The following is a 15,158-nucleotide window of genomic DNA, read 5'->3' on the forward strand; positions in this document are numbered from 1 at the left end:
AACATTGGGACTGCATCTTTGTCTCCAGCCCAGAAAGTTGTCTTCCAAGAGGGAACAAAATCACAAATAGCTAAAGCTTTCCTTTGTATAGCCTGTCTCTTAGCAACAAGATTAAGGTAGCTAGGAGACAGAAAAGCTGCAACTGTAAAGGGAAAAGGATTCCACTCTGGTAGAAGATACAAAATGGTATTTGATATAGAGATTTGTCACTTATCACAATATCAAGGTAAATGCTATTTTTATTGAGAACTATCCATGTGATTTAGCCCAAAACAAAGCACCAGGAAAACCATGTATTAAGAGACTTATTTCCTGGGGTTATTGCTTTAGACCATGCAAGTGACTTTATACAAACTGCTAGCTATATGATTTCTCAGCAACAATCACAGTGACAGGATAATTTAAATAAGCTATAACTTATGTCAGTTTTACAGGTGCTCCCTTAGATCACATCAAAATATCTGCAAGAAACTGAGGAAAACTATATAGGGCACAACATAGCAGGTGCTTTTTCCTGCACAAGCCTCATTGAAATGAATAGGGCCATACACAAGAGCACACTGTATGTACTCTTTTAGAGTGGCTGGTCATCTCACTGAGTTTGTGGAGCAGTCTGTATTCGGCTGGCTGAGACACTGTCATGTCTAGCCCTGCTCCCCATTTTGGAAGAAGGTGTTTCAGGCAATCAATGGGAATGAGACTCTGAAGTAGGGGAGTTGGCCCCAGATGCAGGCCATCCTGTACCAGTGGGGGACAGAGCTCTCACGCTTTCTCCTCCAGCTGGTCCTGATCTCTCTCCAGGCCTTATCTTGTCAAGGGCAAATCATACCGAGACAGTGGAAAGCCAACGTTCTTCTGAAGGAGAGGCCACTGGGTGCGGCGCAGGCTAAAACACACAGAGTGGAAGGAAGGCGAGAGAAAGTCAGCCTGGCTCGCATTGCATCTGAAGCCACATCAGAACTAACCTCTCTTAAGTTAACGCCTTTTGGGAAAAGGCTTTCCGTTCTCCTTGAAACGACAATTGTCTCCTTTAGTTTGCATAGTTTTGCCTAGGGAGAAGTTTCCAAGACATTAGACCCTCTTCAGGTGGGAAGAGATAGTTATTGCTTAAATAAAGCTTTGTGGATTACTTAGCAAATCTTGTTTTTGTCTCCTAAGAAGGTTTTTTAAGAAGCACGACACTGTCCTTACCACAAAGGAAGCAGCATAGGAGAAATGCTTGTTATGTACCAGATTCACATATCACCAACACACAAGTCGCAGTAAAGTTACTTTATTAACTTCTGATGTACTGATACAAAGTTCTTCATTAAAACCAGTTGATCCTGGAATGACATTTATTACAACAGAACGTTCTTTAAATTTGATTCCTCCCTCCCCAGTTCAAGATTGCACTACCTTAAATGTGTTTCTCTCAAGCTTTATGAAATCTTGCTTCCAGAAACTTAAATGTGCCTATTGAAAAGTGGAAAAATCCACCAGGACATTCCTCTGTATAGATTTCACTGATATTAATGGCAGCCCTATCCGTGTCTATTCAGCCTGATAACAGAAACCATCTCGCTGCATACTAGATGCCTAGGACAAATGGGGTGGCAAATCATCGCCACGCTCAGCTTGTAGGTTTCCAGAAGCATCTGACTAGTAGCTTGCGAAAATAATGGATTTCTGTCTAATCTGGCAAAGCAATTCTTCAAACCTCCTGATTGTGGTTAAGATAATATACTGGTCATTCTTCACCTTTGCATAGGCAGCTCCTACGAGTACAACCAGTGAATAAAATAAAAGTGCCTGTCTAAATATTATAGAATACCATGGTGAGACAACTACCTCCCACTTCAACTCTAGCTTTCCTTCAGTGACTAAAAACAAACTAACCCCCCACCCCAATTCTCTACATGTCTACTCAAAAGTCCCACTGAGTTCCAAGGAGCTTATTTGCAGATATAGGATTGCCTCTTAATGATTGTGGCATGTGTTTACATGTAACAGGGGAGAGAAGAGGAACCATTTTCCAAAACCTTGTGGAGATGTTTCTGCCAAGCACTCTCAAGAATAACAATCATATCTTCCCAGAGCTATAAGAAAAACATTTCCATTTCCCCCAAAGAATCTAATATTTAATTCAAGCTTTTAGGTTTTCAGTCAAAGTAGCAATTACAACAGTATTTCCTTTGGGGGATGTGCAAATGCAGACGTATACCTGGTTCACACTAATCGATAACCCTGAGGATTGTCGTCGAATCGTGGGTGGTTATATCCAAACCCTGAATTATGGTCTAACGATGGATTGTTAATCATGAACAATGCATGGTTCACAACCCAACAACAAACCATGGGTTCCCTTCCTGAGTTGTTTGTGGTTAACAACCCCACAGTGCAAGGTTTGCACATAATGACAACCCATACTCAGGGTTTGTTATGTGCAAACCAGGCCTTAAGTTTGAAAGCCATTTGGTTACTGCCACAGCATAAAATGGGGCAGCCCTGAAGTGCTTTCAAGGGTATACACCACCAAAGAAAGATTCCTGTGTGGATTGTATTCTTAGAACAAAACTACTGTAACAATTACTCATGTTTGGTACTGACAGAAAATTGTTTGGTATGCGAGGAATAAATTGAACTCCTGAAATATAGCTTTAAAAAACCCAAAACAACAACCTATGAGCATGTGCTCTCTATGGTTGCACCTAGGTCTGGATCTCCTTTACAAGGATGGCTCACCACACACCCCTCTGTGCATAGCAGTCAAAGGCAACAGAAAAATCCTTTTTGACTGACATTTTACCTGCTGATTTGCTCCATTTTAATGTCCTTGATATATTATTCTAGAAATGTAGGAAGCTGCATTATACTGAATGAGCATTGGTTCATCTAGCCCAGTATTTTCAACAAGTGGCTGGCAGCAGCTTTCCAAAGTTTCCGGCAGGATTCTTTCATAGCTGTACCTGGAGGTCAAACATGGGATCTTCTGCATGCAAAGCAGGTGCTCTATCACACTGAGCTACAGCCCCTCCCTGAACACTGCTTGTTACTGTTTTAGAGGTTGCTAGTAATGGTATATTTTATCATCTTGGTGTTTGGATTTTGTTTGTGGTTTTGGGGGTTGGGAAAAGCGACCTTGATCAAAAGGTGTGATAAAATTTTAATTAATAAATATAAATCCATAACCTGCATGCTATGATTGATAAATAGTGAGGTTTCTTAAGTTTCAGAAGCAGAACATAAAAGCACACTATATTTAGAGTGCTTGTAACATGTTTTATAGCCCCAGGAGGCTCTCAACATAGCTTACAAAAGATTCTCACAATATCATCATATTCAAGTGTAGTATCAGGAAAAGAAATAATATAGTGTTGGTTCCAAACTAAGTTAGCTGAACTTAGTTATGACATAGATCCATTTCAATGGGGACCTAAGTTCAATGAGTTTATCTGGATCCAACATATGCTACCAAGATTATTCAGGCAACTTTTTTATCCCCATCTGTGGTCATCCCTAATATCAGCCTTTGGCTGCCACTTACTAGGGAACAGATCCCATGAAGACTCCAGAGGGAAGGGAATGGTGCTATGTATGAACCCATGATGGGGACAGATCTTCTCTAAGCATCTATCAATGTTATCAATGTTAAAATCACATTTCCATTCATCCAGCTTGCATTGGAACATTACATTTTATTTATTCAGGAATTAGATGGGCTAGCTCTTTTATATACATGATTCAGTACAACTCGAGTACCAGCAAAAAAAAAAAGAAAAAAAAAGGTACCCACAAGTTCATCTTCCTAAAAAACTACAGTGTCTGCACCATGTGAAATGAGCATCTCAGAAATGGAACCAAACACAAAGAGAGGCACCATTTTGCAAGCAGACTAGGATTTAGCTAACCTGCTTGTCAGTCTGCAATGGATATTCCCCAAAGCAATGCAAAATAAAGGCATGAAAAGCAATGTCACAATCACAGCTCTGATTTTTTAAAAAATATATGTGGTGGGGGTTTGCACAGAATTCAGATGGTTGTAGCAATCTTGTATTACCAATATGCAAAATTCAGCAATATCCTCCTGCTAAAAATGTACAGCATAGTGTGAATTGCCAAGTCAGCATAGTAAAACCTTTTTCAGCAATAGAGAATATAGAATCCTGGACATAGTAATCCTTTTCTGGCACTTCCAAGCATGGAGAGCAGCAAGGCTAGTTAAGCCTAAGTGGAAAATCAAGGGCCACGTGGTGGTGTTTCCATGTTGGACATCAGGTTCAGTCTCTGGCAGCATGGGTTAAAGGGTTCTCAGGTAGCAGGGCTGGAGAAGAGCCATATCTACTGGAGATCTTGGCTGCTCCCAGTTAGAATAGAGTGTACTGGGCTAGATGGACCAATGGTCTGGCTTGGTATAAAGGCAGAACTTGCACAGCAGGGCTCCTCTGGTTCCTACCACTACAGATCTCTGTGCCACCCTCTCCCCCACAAGCCATTCCTGATGTTTGACTGATGGTCTGGGATGATGCATGGGTGGGGGGGAGCTTCAACAGGATGGGGAAATTGGAAGGATTCAGTGGGGCTGTCTTGTGCAAACGGAAGTGATTTTCCGCTTACACAAGACAATGCTGGATAAAGCAGGATCCCCAAATGCACAGAGAGTTCTACAAACATTCAAAGGGACACAACTAGAACTCTTTTTTAGACCTGCACGCTCAATGCAACGAAGTTGGAACTGAGGGGTTGGGCCACTCAGCCAGGCCCCATGCTCTTACTAGCGCATTGACGTACCCTGTTCAGGCTTAACCTCAAAATAGGGCTTGTATATACTGTCCAGTGAGGAGACACAGATCCAAATACAGCTAATAGGGAGAAAAAGAAGACTTGCCACAAGTTGTGTGCTGTGATTTGACATGCATTGCATCCACACACAAATACGTCTGATTCACATGGGCATGCCATTTCATGAAATGGCTTCTGGCTGTAACCCTTGGGTAGAGATCTGCATAAAACCCAACCTTGTGAAATTATTACAACACATGCCTGGTTGACCCACCACCAGTGTGCTTGGCAGCCTGATTTCTGGAACTGATCTTGTTGAATCCATTCAGATGCCTGGGGTCCACCAGGAGGCACCTGTGAAACCTGACCCCTGATGTCCTGAGTGAAACAATATCAAGGCTGTGTCGTGTGCATGCATGTGCCCTTTGAACACGAATAGAAGCCAGATGAGTGTAGACTTTGCCTAAGGAAAAAGAAAGTGAGCAGGGGCGGGGGAATGTTTGAAATACTCTCTCACCTCAAATAAGGCCTTGATGAAAGCTCTCTCAAAGGTCTGCATGCCATCTCCCACTGGCCTCAAAGGGAGACTATGTTATCCTTCAGAAGATAATAACAGCATCATTCTTTTACCATTGGGCACCACTAGAACTATTAACCAATTCAGCTTTTTTTTTAAAAAAAAAGTTAGCAGTTAATACTATGCTTTAAGCTAACCTAAAGGATTGAATTGAGAGTTAGAAAAGAACTACTAAAATCAATGGGATTTGTTAGCACTGACTAAATTAGGTCTCACTGATTTCAAGCAGTCTACTCTAAGCTTGACTAAGTCTGGATCCAACTCAAGGAATGTAAACAAAACATTGTTTAGGAATAAGGATTTAACTACGTAGGTTCAGTAGAAAATTCTCACTTCTCAAGAATATAATGTGAAAGTTAAACATTAGCTTTTGTGATTGAATTAAGAACACATAGTCTGAACAAGTATCATCCCAAGTCTTTTTTTTAAAAAAACAAGCGCCAAGTTAATATCTTGTACAACTATCAAATAACCGGAAGCCAGGTGTAAGAGTAAAAAAACGTATCTACATGGACGTTGATACCTCAATTTATAGCTTTTAAAATTTTATTTTACTTTGCTTGCAGACTTTGGACCCAGTGTGGGATTGCTCAAGTTAAAAAGCCCCAGTTGCACCAGACTGGTAAAAAAAAAGCTTTTAATTCAGCCCTCAGCGCAAAAGAACACAGAATGTATTGAGAATTAAAATAATTTACAGACTGTGATCATCCTTGACATTAAACAGCACTGTTTCAAAATTTTACAGTTTTATCTGTCATTTCAATAAGTAACATAAGATCTACACATTCCACTATTTGTAAGTTTTTTTCCAGTGCACTATAACAAAATGAAATTTAAAGTTACTATGTAATGTACAGCAATCTATAATTAAAATAGTATGTACACTATAGATTTTAACATATCTCTTCATTTTCTGTTGCAGATAACATCACCAGCTGTAATTATACAATTGGTAAAATGTTCAGCAATTACATAAATGTATACAACTAGAAATTTAAACATGACGGTCAAGCTGTGTCCGAAGAACATTAAAAATTAAAACAATCCCATAAACTTTTGCGCATTTATAAAATTTCTTTTTTTAATTAACATTCGCAGCTTGTTTTATCTGTTACTTTTTGTGCATCAGTTACATTTCCAGACATCATACAGAATAGTTGCCCTTCGAAGTATGAAGCACCTTGCTGCATTTCTATTACCAAATGTTAAGTGCATTTGAAACTAGAGTTTGAAAGACTTAGGTATACAAAGTAAGTTACTGAAATAGATCAAGAGCTAGACTAAAACGAGCTGCACACAATTTAAATATATAGTTTGGATGTTAAATTAAGAGCTTGACCTATTGTTAAATTATGTTTCTTTTAACTTTAGTGTGCAGATGTCAGGGTCCACAAACTCCAGACTTTGAAAAGGATATGCTTGAAAGTGTCCAAGGAGTCACACGTCTTGTTTAAAAATATATGGCTTTTACCAACTTGGTGCATAAGGGTGGTTGGAAAAATATGGATGTTGGAATTCTATTAGTTTTCTTTGACATCTTTAATTCTTTACAGACAGTTCTTAGTCTGGCCATTTCAAATGGTCTTAAGGTAAGAAGCAACCATCCCTGTTACTGAATTTAAAGAATAAGCCTCTTTAAAAGGGCCTGCCACCTGGCGGCCCAGGCCATCTCTGGCCCCGTCCAGGTGGCGGAGGGGCTGGTGCACCGGGTCCATTGAGAAAGCTGTATAAAAGGATAAAAATCATAATTGTGGTTTCCCCCCCCTCAGGAGTTACTTTTAAAATAGCATACTTAAAATACTACATTACAATTTGGATATGCTTCCACCATGCGTATTTAAAAGGCTTCCAAGGTGCTAAAATATTATGCTAGCAATAAGACCTGCATTTAAAAACAAAACAAAAACCTATGACGGCTTTTGATTGAACTTAAATCTTTCTTAAAGAATTTTCTGTGAATACTATTTGTTGGAAATAAAAGCTTAGAAAGGCAAAAAGAAAGAAATATTCTTACCCTCTTGAGGGTGGAAAATAGCCTCGTGGCCATGGAAGCATTCCTCTAGCTCTGGGGGGAGGAGGTCTGCCCCTGAAGCCCATTATTCCAGGTGGTGGGGGAGGAAAAGGGGGAAGAGGAGCCCCATATCTGCACAGAGAGATGTAAGTAATGGTCATCATTTATTATTTATTTATTTATTTATTACATTTCTATACCGCCCAATAGCCGGAGCTCTCTGGGCGGTTCACTAATGTGACTATTAGGCCTGGCTTCAGAGATATTTTTCTGCATTTAGAATTGGGTGTGGAAACACACACACACACACCACTGTTATGTGAAAATTTTAAAAATATCTTGAGAATTCTTACTCACCTGGTGCTAGAAAAAAAGACTTTAGGCTAATTCTGATAAACCCATTAAAATCAGAGGTAAGATAGCATTCTTTTACATTTTGAATATATATATATATATATAATCAATAATCTTCCCAAATTAATATTCACTGAAGTTAATCATTCCACTCCAATCTCTTGAAAAACAACATTCAGTAAATGCAAAGCTGGGGAAAGTGTACTCATTTCCCTAAAACTGGAGGTGATATAGCCTTCTAGAATATTGGGGAAAGAGCGTTGTTTAAACCATTTCCCTGCGAAATTCAGAATTGTATGTTTAGTATCACTGAATAAAAATCAACAAGATTAACCACAGTTTGTTATTTCAGATGAAACAAGCTGCAATTAAGCACTGCTGGTCACTTGGATGCAGACGAAACGGGAGGGGGGAATGTGTGTGCTGAACTGTCATTTGGCATAATGTGCAAATGTGGCCAGAATAGCACTACCTGAACAGGACTTTCCCAAGATAAAATTTACTACCTCCAAACTTTCCAAGATGGCCCTCCTGACACTGAATCACACCCAGCCCAGGGCTGTTTGTTTGCATAACTTAAGATTCCAAAAGACACCAATTGCAATGTTGCCTGCTTAGTGGAAAATCCCCATCACAGTTCCTGCAACATCCCTATCTCTTCACAGCCTTTTTGCGTGTGTGAAAACATTGTCACATAAGCCACTACAACATTTCCTCAAATGTTGAGCAAGGGGGAGGGGGGAACATACCAAGTTTTTACACAGTAGCTGCGTTTGTCAGATTACACAAATGTTTTTCCAACATAACTTTCTTTCCAAAGAGCAACAGAACTTTGGAAAATCCCCATCACAGAACTTTCTTTCCAAAGAGCAACATAACTTTTGTGTGTACACATGTGGTGTACACACCAATTCAAATTGTAACTTTAGCTACTTTGTGTATCACTCTTGGGGAGAGAACATTCCTAACTCTCTGTATAGTTCCTGCAAAATACAAGTTCTGCAACTGATAGAAACCTTTTGAATAAAAAACACAGCGAGGTGAACCAACCCAGACCATGGCTTTTAAAAAATATATCTGCATTGACTTCCTCAATACTAACCGTGGTGGTGGAGGCAGAAAAGGCATTCTCATCATTCCTCTTGTGGGCAGAGATGGTGGAAAAAGTGGTCCCCCTCGTGCTCCTCTTCGACCTCTTGCATCTGGATATGGGCGCATTCTTCCCATTCCACGTCTACAAAAAACAATCTTACCAACTCAGTACCAATCTAAAAGCTATCAGCATTTCAGCAGATCTTAATGGAGAGACACTGGCTTCCCCCACATGCTGGCTATTTGCATAATTACCCTTTATGCCACACAGGTTGCTGGGTCATCTGAACCCAGCCTAGTGCATGGCAGGGGTGGCTTCTTACCCAACCTACAACCTCTACTACAAGCCATGCACCACATAGGTTCAGACAACATGGCAGCCCACACAGTGTCATGGGTAATTATGCAAATGATGGTTGTGGGTGTAGCACACGCAGGGGAAGAAGCCATGGTGGCTTTTTGCCCTCTATGATTGCCCGAACTGTTGCAATGGGCTTAAAACATCGGGTATTGGATTAACAAAAATCTACTAAGACATTCAAGAGTAACAAGGAGAAAGATTCAATAGAAATATGTACGTTGCTATCTTATAAAAAAGATTTCAAACTGTGAAAAACAGTAAGAATGAATTAGTTGCAACAGCCAATCATTTGCACAAAAGCATTTACCCCAAGGATACTCATCCAATAACTTTGCAGTCTCAACATTTTATGTTTAATATTTATGCATTGCAAGAAGCAAACAACTTCAAGCATGCAGCACATTACAGAAGATAACTATTTATTGCCTGTTTGCCCATCAATATTCAAATACCACTGTAACACACCATCCCAAACACCTATAAGATAGAAAATTAAGAAAGCCTCTCTGAAGCCATCACATCCCTACTGCTACGTATTGAAGCTGGGATTTCTTACAAGCTCAGAATTCTAAAGCACAAGGAACTGCATTATTCCCTTCAATAGGAAAAACAAAAACATTTTTCTCCCTTTAAAGCCTGAAACACTAGGACAAGAGTGAATTTTAACTGCAACTGTGTATATTAACATTTTGCCTGTTAAGAAGTTTGCTTCCTGACGTCCACATGACATTAAAAGCTCTCTCCAGTGTCTATCTCTTTGAGACCAATGTGACAGCAACTTATATATAGCAAGGATTACCTTATAGGTCCAAAGCCATTCAGTGCTCTGCCTCGCATTTTCCCTCTAGCATATCCTCTGCCACCTCGGCCTCTTCCCCGACCTCTTGGTCCCCTGAACAGAAAGGAAAGGTACAATATGAAATTCAGCCACTTTTGTTCCAAGAACTTTTGTTCAGCAGGATGCTATCCTATGTATATTTAGACAGAAAAAAGGACTACAATTTCCAGCATGCCCCAGCCAGAAAGGGGAAATAGGACTGGGAAAATGGAAAATTAAACTTTTCGCCTACATCCATGTCGTTTCCTTGATTGAAGGTACCAGTATTGTACTGCCAGACATCTCTGTCTGAACGATTGAAATGAAATAACTCACAGAACCGTTGTGAAAATTAGTAAGGGTGCAATCCTATCCAGATGCTCACCAGCCTCCAAGCTTGAAGGCTGACAGGCATCCTATGCAGTGTGGGAGAAGAGTGGAGGTGATCCTTGCCTCCATACTTCTCCCACTCTGCATTTTTGCTAGATGGTTGTTTTTGCCCATCTGTCTAGGGCTCTGCAGAGGGGGATGGAAGAAGTCTGTGGATAGCTTGTATCTCCAATACAAGCTTCTGAAGTTGGAGCACTGTCTCCGACCTCGGATCCAGGAATCAGGACTATCATACAGTGCCCCAGACACTATGTAAGGGGCATAGGATTACTCTCTAGGAATATTATAAAGCATTTTGTATTCTACTATATTAACAACTATATTAACTTAGAAATTGTGTCTCACTTTTTCTTAGTTTCAGTGATTTCTATGTTTTCTGGAGCAGATTCAGTCTGATCCATTAGGACTTCAGCTTCTTCTTCCATCTATTACAAATAAAAAATGAAACAAAACCATGTTTCAACCTGCAGATCTATGAATCAATTCTTCCCAAATCTAATTTTGGAGGTTCCTTAGCAGAATGTGTTAAAAACATAAAATAGTTACTAACAATTATATACCACTTTATTGACACAAAGAAAAATGTCAAAACATGCCTGCTAGGCAGTCTTACCCAACTCCACATCCTGAACCATATCTGCTTTAAATAAACCTTGCAAAACTAGCCCACACTTAATTTCTTTTATTGTAATGTCTTTAATTGTTAATTTTTTATTTGTTTTTATAGTACATTTTAATTAAGATTCTGTTTTTAATCTGGATTTTACTGTTAGCTACCTTGAGCACCATTTTTTGGCATAAAAGTGGAATAGAAATAAATTAATATTGCACAAATAGCCCACACTAATCACACTAAAGCCAAGTGCCTTGGCTGCCGAGAATAGTGAAGACCAATAAAGGAGAACCCCAATAGGGATGCCAAAAAAGGCCATAGGTAAAGGGGTGCATAGGAGACTGTGGGTATGAAACAGAAGTTATATCTTGTGTTTATCGAATTACCCTGAGGAAGAACCTTTAGGGCCCGAAACACTTGGATTTTAGAATAAACTATATCCTTGGTTCTACCCCTTTGCCTCTGGCTTTTTTGGCATGCCAAGAATAGTGGCATGCCACCAGAGCTAGTTCAGTGAACATGCTGGGGGACTGAGTGAACACTATTGGCAGCACTGAATCAGGGAGTGGTATTCCCCCATCAAGAGTGAGAGAAATGTCAACAACTCCTCTATTAATACGACCTTCTCCCTACCCAATTAAATATTGTCCACAGATCACATGCATGGTGAAACTAACATCATAAAAGTACAAGAGGGGAGGCAGATAGATAATATGCTTATTAGCAAATGAAGTTTATTCATTATGTGATGGAACAATAAAGACAGTAGGACAACCTGCAGCCTTAATACTTTGTTAAAGCATACATCTAATCTATTATATTTTAAGCTTAATACATTTCTTTTAAATATAATTTAAAGAATTTATTAACTTAAGCTTAAAATAAAAATAGAACCAATTTATTTTTGGTATATCATATTTTGTTATAGACATTATCTTTTTTTGCCTAACTTTCTGTAGTATCTGGTAGAGGGTTTTTTTTAAAAAAAATTAACAGCATGAACTTATGCATATCTACTCAGAAGTATGCCGCACAAAATTCAATGGGGCTTACTCCTCAGTAACTCGGCACAGGATTGCAACCTAAATCACATATTAAACAGATGCAACTTCTAAGGCAGTGAGTGATTTGAGCTGCAGTAAATAGTAGCACAAGATGGAAACCCAGAACACATAAAGGGATGCAGAGAAGAATGTAGTAATAGAGCAAGGAAGGGGCTTGGGGTCCCGCTTCTCTCAACAAGTAAAAGAAGAAGAGGAGAGTGCTTTTGTCCTACATATAGCACAAAAATGCATTTAGAACTATAAAACTGGAAGGAACCTCAAAGGTCATCTAGTCTAAGCCTCTGCTGATGCGGTTGTCACAGATTGTACGCTTTGGCATTTCACTGCCAATGAGTCCCCTCCCTACTCTACACCCACGGGTATATCACCAACTGAGGTTAAGATTTAGACTTCATGTATCAGATGAAGAAATACACTTCACAGATCTGATAAAGTGGACACTAGTGTCAGGAATGTTTATATATCATAATAAATAGGTAAAGTCTTTAAGGTAATCCCATATAAGCCTATACCAAAGCAAGGTCTAAGTTCAACTGAGCTTAGTTCCAAGTACTGGACTGCAGCCTTACTTATATAGAAGTAAGCTCCAGAGCTCAATATGACTTACTCCCAGGTAAGTGCGTATACAAGATCATAGAATCATAGAATCATAGAATCATAGAATAGCAGAGTTGGAAGGGGCCTACAAGGCCATCGAGTCCAACCCCCTGCTCAATGCAGGAATCCACCCTAAAGCATCCCTGACAGATGGTTGTCCAGCTGCCTCTTGAATGCCTCTAGTGTGGGAGAGCCCACAACCTCCCTAGGTAGCTGATTCCACTGTCGCACTGCTCTAACAGTCAGGAAGTTTTTCCTGATGTCCAGCCGGAATCTGGCTTCCTTTAACTTGAGCCCGTTATTCCGTGTCCTGCACTCTGGGAGAATCGAGAAGAGATCCTGGCCCTCCTCTGTGTGACAACCTTTTAAGTATTTGAAGAGTGCTATCATGTCTCCCCTCAATCTTCTCTTCTCCAGGCTAAACATGCCCAGTTCTTTCAGTCTCTCTTCATAGGGCTTTGTTTCTAGACCTCTGATCATCCTCGTTGCCCTCTTCTGAACACGCTCCAGCTTGTCTGCGTCCTTCTTGAATTGTGGAGCCCAGAACTGGACGCAATACTCTAGATGAGGCCTAACCAGGGCCGAATAGAGAGGAACCAGTACCTCACGTGATTTGGAAGCTATACTTCTATTAATGCAGCCCAAAATAGCATTTGCCTTTCTTGCAGCCATATCGCACTGTTGGCTCATATTCAGCTTGTGATCTACAACAATTCCAAGATCTTTCTCATTTGTAGTATTGCTGAGCCAAGTGTCCCCCATCTTGTAACTGTGCATTTGGTTTCTATTCCCTAAATGTAGAACTTGGCATTTATCCCTATTAAATTTCATTCTGTTGTTTTCAGCCCAGCACTCCAGCCTATCAAGATCACTTTGAAGTTTGTTTCTGTCTTCCAGGGTATTAGCTATCCCACCCAATTTGGTGTCATCTGCAAATTTGATCAGCGTTCCCTGCACCTCCTCGTCCAAATCATTAATAAAAATGTTGAAGAGCACTGGGCCCAGGACTGAGCCCTGCGGCAGCCTTAACTGGCGACGATCGCATCCTGGGAACAAATGATAGGGGAAAGCCAACCTGATACCCTCTAGATGTGTTGGGCTACAGAAGGCCTTCTGGGACTTAGAGTCCAACACAGCTGGAGACACCAGTTCGGGGAAAGCTAAGGTATCGCCTGCATGCGCTGTTTCGTGAGTTTCATTCTGAGAGGAATCCGGTCAGGTCTCTGGCCGGGTTAGATGGACCTTTTAGACGACTGACCCAGCGAGGCAACTCCTATGTGGTGTAGGCGGCAAGCTCTACACGGGAATAGGGAAGAACAGAAACCCTGAGACGAGGGAGGACTTACCACTCAAGCACTTGCCAAAGGAGCCCGAGCCCTGCCAGGAACAACGTCCCAGCTCCGCCGAAGGGTGGGAGGAGAAACACGAACTTTCTCCCTCTCTCGGGCTCAGCCCACAAACAAAACGCTCTTCAAAATGGCGCCTCATCAGATCCCCGAGAGGGGAGGGGGGAACCGAGAAGCCACGCCCACTCCAGGAAAAGGGGCGGGGCTATCTTTGCCGGCGACCAGCATTCCCCGCCCCCTCTCTCGCGTGTTTGCAGGAGGATTAAGAACATAAGAGCCGAACTGGATCAGACCGAGGGTCCGTCCAGTAGGACATGAGTGCAAGACCACCCTCCTGCCCATGTACCCCAGCAACTGGCACACATAGGCATACTTTCTCTGCTATTGGAGGTAGCACATAGCCATGAGGACTAGTAGCCGTTGAGAGCCTTCTTCTCCAGGAAAGTGTCTAACCCCCTTTTAAAGCCATCCATCTTGGGGGGAGCGAATTCCATAATTCAATTGTGAAGACATCCTTCTGCCCTGAATCTCCCACCAATCACGCCTCTTTTCTAAGCGAAACAATTAGGATTCCCCTCCGCACGACAGAGGGAAAGCGGGAACTGACCAGCCCAAAGATCCTCAACATGTTTAATCAGAAAGACCCACTGCGTTCAGTGGCACATAGGATTGTATCTTAAGCTTTCTCCAGATGTTTTAGACTACAACTCCCAGAATCCCTAACCATTGGCCACATTAGCTGGGACTTACGGGACTTGTAGTGCAAAATATCTAGGAGGCACCTAGGCCTGCCTTCAGGTTGACATCCAGGAGCACATTTTATCTGGGTGTAATTCCCAGATAATTCAGTGGGATTTACTTCTGAGTAAAACAGCCAAGAGTCTTGTGGTCCCTTTAAGACTATTGCACAAGCTTTCGTGCATGGATAGGCTTTGGCTGCTCCTGGTTATTAAATATGGATCCACAAGTATTTAACAAGAAAGAGCCCTCCCCTCCAGGTCTTCATTAAAGGTAAGGGATATACATCACACAAATATATTATGATTGCTCATTGGTGTCAACAACTTTATCCTCCCCCACCACCGCCATATCACGCATCCACTGATTCTCTGATTTGTTTCTAACCGGCTAAAAAGTAAATACATACACAGTAACAACGATATATATCACAATGA

The 15,158-nt window shown here is 41.0% G+C and overlaps 1 protein-coding gene across 4 annotated transcripts; it reads right to left on the reverse strand.

Moving 5' to 3' along the window:
* On the reverse strand, positions 1-14,081 carry LOC134397403 (actin nucleation-promoting factor WAS-like). 4 transcript variants are annotated; one of them, XR_010025363.1, is made up of 7 exons: positions 13,984-14,081; positions 10,709-10,788; positions 9,956-10,048; positions 8,806-8,937; positions 7,353-7,481; positions 5,279-5,358; positions 1-886 (listed from the first exon to the last, which is right to left on the reverse strand). XR_010025363.1 is itself a non-coding variant. In XM_063124017.1 (6 exons), exons 2-6 carry the CDS (start codon positions 10,786-10,788, stop codon positions 5,349-5,351), a joined length of 444 nt encoding a protein of 147 aa, XP_062980087.1. In that variant the 5' UTR covers positions 13,984-14,081; the 3' UTR covers positions 1,258-5,348. The 4 variants fall into 4 exon arrangements, 2 of the variants coding, with proteins under 2 accessions (XP_062980087.1, XP_062980086.1); XR_010025364.1 differs by lacking the exon at positions 1-886 and adding an exon at positions 1,258-4,069; XM_063124017.1 differs by lacking the exon at positions 1-886 and having other exon boundaries at positions 1,258-5,358.
* Between the last annotated feature and the right edge of the window lie 1,077 nt (positions 14,082-15,158).

This window comes from Elgaria multicarinata, chromosome 4, assembly GCF_023053635.1.
Source record: "Elgaria multicarinata webbii isolate HBS135686 ecotype San Diego chromosome 4, rElgMul1.1.pri, whole genome shotgun sequence".
Taxonomy (NCBI): domain Eukaryota; kingdom Metazoa; phylum Chordata; class Lepidosauria; order Squamata; family Anguidae; genus Elgaria; species Elgaria multicarinata.

What these genes read in the sequence shown, in the direction of transcription:
- LOC134397403 (XM_063124016.1), bottom strand. Translation starts at nt 10,788, where the DNA reads ATGGAAGAAGAAGCTGAAGTCCTAATGGATCAGACTGAATCTGCTCCA. An exon ending in ATCACTGAAACTAAGAAAAA is followed by an intron (nt 10,049 to 10,708) that starts GTGAGACACAAT and finishes CTTTCTGTTCAG; the next exon opens with GGGACCAAGAGGTCGGGGAA. An exon ending in TATTTTCCACCCTCAAGAGG is followed by an intron (nt 7,062 to 7,352) that starts GTAAGAATATTT and finishes CCTTTTATACAG; the next exon opens with CTTTCTCAATGGACCCGGTG.